The 6,725-nt window shown below is 38.4% G+C and overlaps 1 protein-coding gene across 1 annotated transcript; it reads left to right on the forward strand.

Moving 5' to 3' along the window:
- Positions 1 to 3,024: 3,024 nt before the first annotated feature.
- LOC121412622 lies at positions 3,025 to 5,987 on the forward strand. Its single transcript, XM_041605401.1, has 2 exons — positions 3,025 to 3,291; positions 5,109 to 5,987. The coding sequence occupies exons 1-2, from the start codon at positions 3,237 to 3,239 to the stop codon at positions 5,648 to 5,650; spliced, it is 597 nt and encodes a 198-aa protein (XP_041461335.1). The 5' UTR covers positions 3,025 to 3,236; the 3' UTR covers positions 5,651 to 5,987.
- The last annotated feature ends 738 nt before the right edge of the window (positions 5,988 to 6,725 follow it).

The following is a 6,725-nucleotide window of genomic DNA, read 5'->3' on the forward strand; positions in this document are numbered from 1 at the left end:
TTAACAAGGAAGGATTAGCGAAAAAGAGAGATGTGGATTTTAATAAATTGTAATTTTGTGACGTCACGTGCAATCAGCTTCCCGACTCGCCATGTAAGCTTGATTCTTAAAAAAAGTAGAAAAAGTCCATAAAGTGCAATATTATTTTCAGAAAAAAAATGTACTCGAAAGGCACCGGCCTACGTAATTGACACCTTCATGTCTCTTTTAAGTGGTAACATGTGCATCCGACATCTGAGAATTATTGATCATTTAGTTATACCACAACATAAACACAAGCGTAAATGAAAAGGAAAATAAACTGGCTGAACTCTAATATTAACGCAGAGACAAGACACTGCTTTCTCAACTTCTTTTGACCATAAAGTTATTAGAATAGCTTTCAATCACCCCCACAATGTTATAAGAGCTTTGTGAACATGGTGATTGTTAGGGGGAGGGGGGGGGGGGGGTCCAGAAATAGTTTCTCATCGATCTCTCTATAGTTTTCCTTCATTTCATCAAGAATGAACAAGACTCTCGGGATCGCACGCCATCAAGGGGCAACACTATTATTATTTTATACTGCGCTTTTCCCAGAATGGCCCAAAGCGCTTACAACAAGAAAAGAAATTGTTACAACTATAAAAATGAACCTTACAATTCTAAAATCCTAAAAATCGGGATTGGAAAAAAGAAAGGTTTTAAGTCACTTTTTAAATGAAGCAACAGATGGTGAAGAGTAAAAGGTAATTTTAAGCGATTCCAATATTTAGAAGCGGTTACTGTAAAAGTCCTATCTCCAGCCAGTTTCTTTGTGATTTTATATGTGAGACGGAATGGGTCACTGGAGGCTCGTACATTCCTGCGAGGGGTGTATAGGGTCAAACAATCACGCAGATATAAAGGTGCCTTAAAACAAACAAAAGTAACTTAAAAACTATATACGATGTCGTATGGGAAGCCAGTGTAACGATTCAAGGAGTGGTTTAGAGAAGTGAAATCTTGTTACTTGATAGATTATTCGAGCTGCCCAATTTTGAAGACCTTTGAATGCGATCTACTTGAGTAATCATGGTAATGGGGATGTTATAGAGAAGACCATTGCAGTAATCTAAACGGGACAGAACTAGAGAACGAATTGCATTGTTACCATGGTTACAGGTCGATTGAGTAATATATCTTCTAATTCGAGAAATATTCCTTAAATGAAAAGTTACAGTAGTGCATATTTGTGAAACACGGTCCACCATTGACATTTCTCTATCAAAAATTACACCAAGATTTTTAACGGTAACTGAAGGGCTTATGGATCGCCAATTAATTTTAGATCTGGCAGATTGCGTAGGCTGTGAGGAGATGCTGCTATGAAGAATTCTGTTTTTGAGTCATTTAACTTTAATTTGTTAACTGTCATCCAGTTTCTAATATCTGAAATACAGCTCTGAAGTCGAAACATAGCAACAACTAAATCTCCTGGGATTTTCGGATTGAATGAAATGTACAATTGGGTGTCATCGGCATAAAGATGGTAGCTGATACAATGATGTGTAATAATGTTACCAACTGGTAGGGTGTATATAGAATACCCGATGGGGCCTACTACCGAACCTTGAGGAAGACCAAAATCAATATTGGGTTTAGATAGTTCACCAGTAATGTTTACTCTGGAAGAACATCCTGTGAGGTACGCCGACTCAAACCATGACAGAGCTGTTAGTAGATCTCACACCTATTCTGCTGTAAAGACGATAAAAAATAATTTTGTGATCGATCGTGTCGAAAGCAGCAGATAAATCTAAAAGTGTGATCAAAACAACTCTGTTACAGTCAAGGGAAAACATGATATCGTTTTTAACTTTAACCAGTGCCGACTCTGTGCTATGATGCGACCTGTAAGCAGATTGAACAGAATCAAACATATTATTGCTTTCGATGTGTTGAACTAGTTGTGAACAAGCTGCTTTTTCAATGAGTTTAGCAAGAAAAGAGAGATTAGAAACTGGTCTGTCATTTGAAAGTTCATTTTGATCCAGATTCGGCTTTTTCAACAGGGGTCTAACAATTGATGAATGTGCTCCTAAAGGGAAACTACCTGTCGATAGAGAGATAATGTCGGTGTCGGGATGGGTAGAGGGGAGGGCCGGGGCTTAGAGTTACCCCTCCCGGTTTGCTTCTTTGATTAATCACATCCTCAATTGATTTCAAACTTTTTTGCCATGCAGGGTATGCTTACTAATTGCGAACTTAACGAAAGCGTCCTTTCAGTTTGTAAGGGTTTTCTCTTTTCATGTTTTTCTTAAGTTACATGTAGTACTTTTTAGGACGAACTTTTTATGGCGTATCATCTATTAAGATAAAAACGGTTGAGAAAGATACGTGTAGAAAGAGAGTGAGAGTTGGAGCGATCGAGACCGATTTGTAATTGGAATTTGTGAATGATCCTGTTTTTAAACTGTTCAATGTATTATTTGTTTTTAATACACAACCGCCAGTTTCTTATGTCCTCATTACTCTACCCCCCCCCCAAAAAAAAAGTGGTTTGAAGTGCCAATGTACTTTTTGATGAGATAGGCCTATCAACAAATAAATCCACGATTCATAGAGGCTATACATGTAGATAACACCGAGCTCTGATCTTTTCAAGATTATCACTTTCGAAGCTCTTGAAAGTAATGATCGTTTAGACATTTCATTCTAATAACACATAATTATTTAACAATCCACTTTAAAGACCTAGTGCTCATGTCACAAGTGCTCGAAGGACAGGCAGACACGCATGTCCATTGTACTCAACAAGTGTACAACTTGGCTAACTGATCATCAATGCACAATACGTAATACCTTGCCAACTTTGAAATGTACGACTTAATTATGAGAGGAAATAATGGTAAATGAGGGGATGCGTCAAAGATGGCAGTGATTTAGCCGTCCCAATGACATTTGTATTCTGAAAGGTCACCATGGTCAAAGCAGGTTGAAAGTTTTGTTTTCTTTTACTTTTTGTCACTCGGAAAATGTCCAAAAGTTCGTGATATGGTAATTATCCATTCGTTCCCACCTTAATTCTAATACTGTTAAATTACTCACTGAATCTCCGGGCAAGTATATTGTACCATGATTTTGTAGATAGATTTTCCGTCCCGCCGAGAGCAGTTGGATTAACGGATTTTCTCACGATTATTGTGCATTGACCATTAATTAGTCAAGCGTCTTGATCCCGAATCACCCGTGACTTACCAATATACATGTAGAATATGATGGAGATTTATGCATCATCGCGGCATTTATTCTTGCTTGTTTGCGTCATCGGTAAGTTTTGATTTTGTTTCTCTCCTTTTCTTTCAGTCTTAGGCAATCGAATTCTATGATCTATTCAAGTTGTTTCCATATTCGATGGGGGGGGGCAGCTCCGTCACTATTAGTTGACCATCAATGGGGTCGCACTGCAGTGCGTATAAAAAAAAGTTTACACTTTGAAAATGCCACAGGAATTAAAAAATATACAACATGTGGGTATTTTTTTTACATTTATTCTTGGGTTAGGGTCTCATCTATCCAATGAAAGTAAATGTTGTTACAGAATGCTACCCTTGAGTGAGCACTGCCCATTTTTGTAAAACTCGCGGAAATCTGTTTGCGCAGAAATGCTCGTCACCCCGTGTCAAGGGGGAAAGGGCGAAATCAAACTTACCCTGCGAAACATTTCTCATACATTTCCCTTGCAATTTTATTCAATTGAAATAAAACGAATACATTCAAGCATTTTGAAACAATTTTGCCAACCAAATTGAAATTTCAACACTTAGTAAGCACAATCTTTACATTTTTTATGCCAGCTGGATCCGAAGACATAACTAAATCTGCGGAACAAAAATTGATATCAGACATCTCCAGCATTTTCACAAATTTCTTATCATTTAAAGTGGGTTTAAATTTCATTTTTCATTTAATACTTGTTTCACCACACTTTTTCCAAGCTTGATATGGATTAACAAAAAAAAAACCAAGCCTAGGCCATTTCATGAAAATCACAGCTCAGTGTAAAGCAAATATTGTCACGATGGCCGCCTCATTGTGTGGGGGAATGGGGTGGGGCGCAATGCACTCTTCGAAGTTTTTTGGGCAAGGAAGCAAGTTGAAAAAAGGGTAAAAGATATCTTCAAATCAATTTTACTAGCTAAATTCCATGTGTTCTTCATGATTAAGGTCTACTTTTATTCGCATAACTATTTCAAAGTTCTTCGCAAATAATTTTTCACTAACTTTTCAAAAGTAAGTGGTGCTCACTCAGGCGGAAATATTTTTCGACAGTTATATCGTCATTTGCTTATATGGATCTGTACCAATGTTAGAATGTGGAAGTCTTCAGGATATTGCAAATGTATAATTTTATAGGAGTAAAATTGTTTTTGATACACACTGTATAATAGGCCACTATTGCAGCTCCATTCAACTCCACCCCATTATTTTCCTTAGGGATAGAAGGGGGAAACATACGTTGTAAATACAAGAATAGGTTTTTTTTAGCGAAAAAAGTAGGAAGAATTATGATGTCACCATTATCATTAGGTCTAATAAGCCTTCTAGTCTATCCCCATTCACAGTAAAAAAAATACATTTGTACAAAATTGAGTTGTTTATGAACTGATATGTTAAGATTCTAAACAAACAAGTTTTAGAAATTTCTACAATAATTTTCTTTTCGTTGCTTAAATTGCTGGTTAAAACTAGACACATAAAGAACCATAACAATAAACCAGTTATAGAACGAAGTTTATGCGGATGTTTATTAATTTTCTTTTATAATGTTTGTTTATTTTTTCATTAAAAATTTACAAATATAAGTAGAGCACAGATGGGGGGCATTTGTATACTCTGATTCCTCTCTTTATTCTAATTTCACCAATCTCACAGATTAACAAAATTTCTACTGCATCAAATAAGGAAATCTCTTGACGATTATGTACCCTTCTCCACCCCCCCCCCCCCCCCCCCTCCTTGCAGTATTCTAAACTTGCCGTCACAGATACTCTCATTATCCGATTGGGTGCAAACTTCTCATTTGCTAGGTATTCTTGTTTTTTTTAACTAACAATAACTTAATTCAAATTTTCATCTTTATCTAGGGTCAATGGGGACAACCCTAGCAGCACACCGGCCTTTACGCATGGTGGTGAAAGAATTCAAAATTCCGTTAAACCAAAACGCCGCCGACCCAGGCACAGCTGATCAGAGTGCACAATCACAGAACGGGGCGTCAGTTGGCAGTTCCACGTCGACCAGTGCAGAAAGCGAAGAGAGTCAACAGCCAAGCGACGCAGCGTCAGCCGCAAATAACGCGGCCGGAACTCCGGCTGACGCGGCTAACCGTCTTAACCCAATCAAACGGATCATACCGGATCACTATGGGCCCTCTGTGGGTGATCCATACATGAAATCAGCCCAGGATAATTACTGGCATTTTAGGAGCTCGACGACATTGGCGGTAGCTGCCCTTGGAGTTGCTCTGGTCGCGCTTATTGCGTCACTCGGGGTTGGAGCCGCCATAATGTCCCATAAAAACAGACAGGAGGCCGCCACGGGATTCCTCAGGACCGAGGGATACGTCGAAATGCTCGAAATACCAACTTATGATGAACAAGAATTATGTCGTAACGTCAATTCATAGCCGACTTTGAGATGGTGCATATATTATATATGAAACACTTGCAGTGTGGCTTTACTGATCAGTGAAAGCGTGTACGGAACCATGTAGGCCGATTTTATGGCATTGCTCTAGAGGGACAGGGGTGGGGATGAGATGAATCTCACCCAATGGCTGCTGTAAAAACTTCGGAATTCGAGGGACCCCCCCGCCGAGGATCAGTGCCCATGGAACCAATGGATATACCGTATAAATGTTGATAATTAAAATAACGTTGTTTTAGTCGGTCTTTTTTTTTCATTCCCTGTGTACGTCGAAACTGATACGTCAAAAGCTTTCTCAGAAACTGACGCAAGAAAGCTAGCTAGACATTCTTGAAGGTTGATCATTAATCGGATATTTGGCTAAGCTTCTGAAATCGCAGCAACTTGTTGGCTTGAATTTGTCAAGCAGTGAAATCACCTCCATGAAGCTTCTTCACCAGGATAAAGTGTTACGAAACAGATTGATTATTGAGGTTGACAGATATGAATCATGCATAGGGCGTATCCATGAATTCCTTTAAAAGAAAGAGGTATGGAAATATCTGACTATTTGCATTTATTTTTTTCATTTACCCCAACCATGACGATATGGAATATTGACAGTGTACATAAAAATAACACAACTAAAGAGACTAATACTTTTCGATAAAGTAAGAATGACAACACTTCTCGTTGCAAATGGGACAGTTGTCTCCTCTATAGCCACCGCCTCCATCAAATACGCTATATGTACCCACCTTTCTGGAACTACCATCGAGGATGAGAGTTTCAAAGAAAGTGATATGTAAAAATGAGCGGAATATTGGGGGCGATCTTTCTCAATGAGGCAGACATTAGGCCACATAAACGTAGAATTTATTACGTTAATATTTATCTGTTTCAAGACGGCGAGATGACGAGAGGGCGCTCTTAAAATCTGTTCGCAGTTTTTCATGGGGAAAATAGATGTAATATATTTAATATATTTTGCCCGAAGCGAGCAGCGCTGAGGGAAAATATTATTCCGAGGGAAAAATATAGCTTCGGAGGGGAGTTGAAATGTTATTTGTTAAAAC

This window comes from Lytechinus variegatus, chromosome 4, assembly GCF_018143015.1.
Source record: "Lytechinus variegatus isolate NC3 chromosome 4, Lvar_3.0, whole genome shotgun sequence".
Taxonomy (NCBI): Eukaryota; Metazoa; Echinodermata; class Echinoidea; order Temnopleuroida; family Toxopneustidae; genus Lytechinus; species Lytechinus variegatus.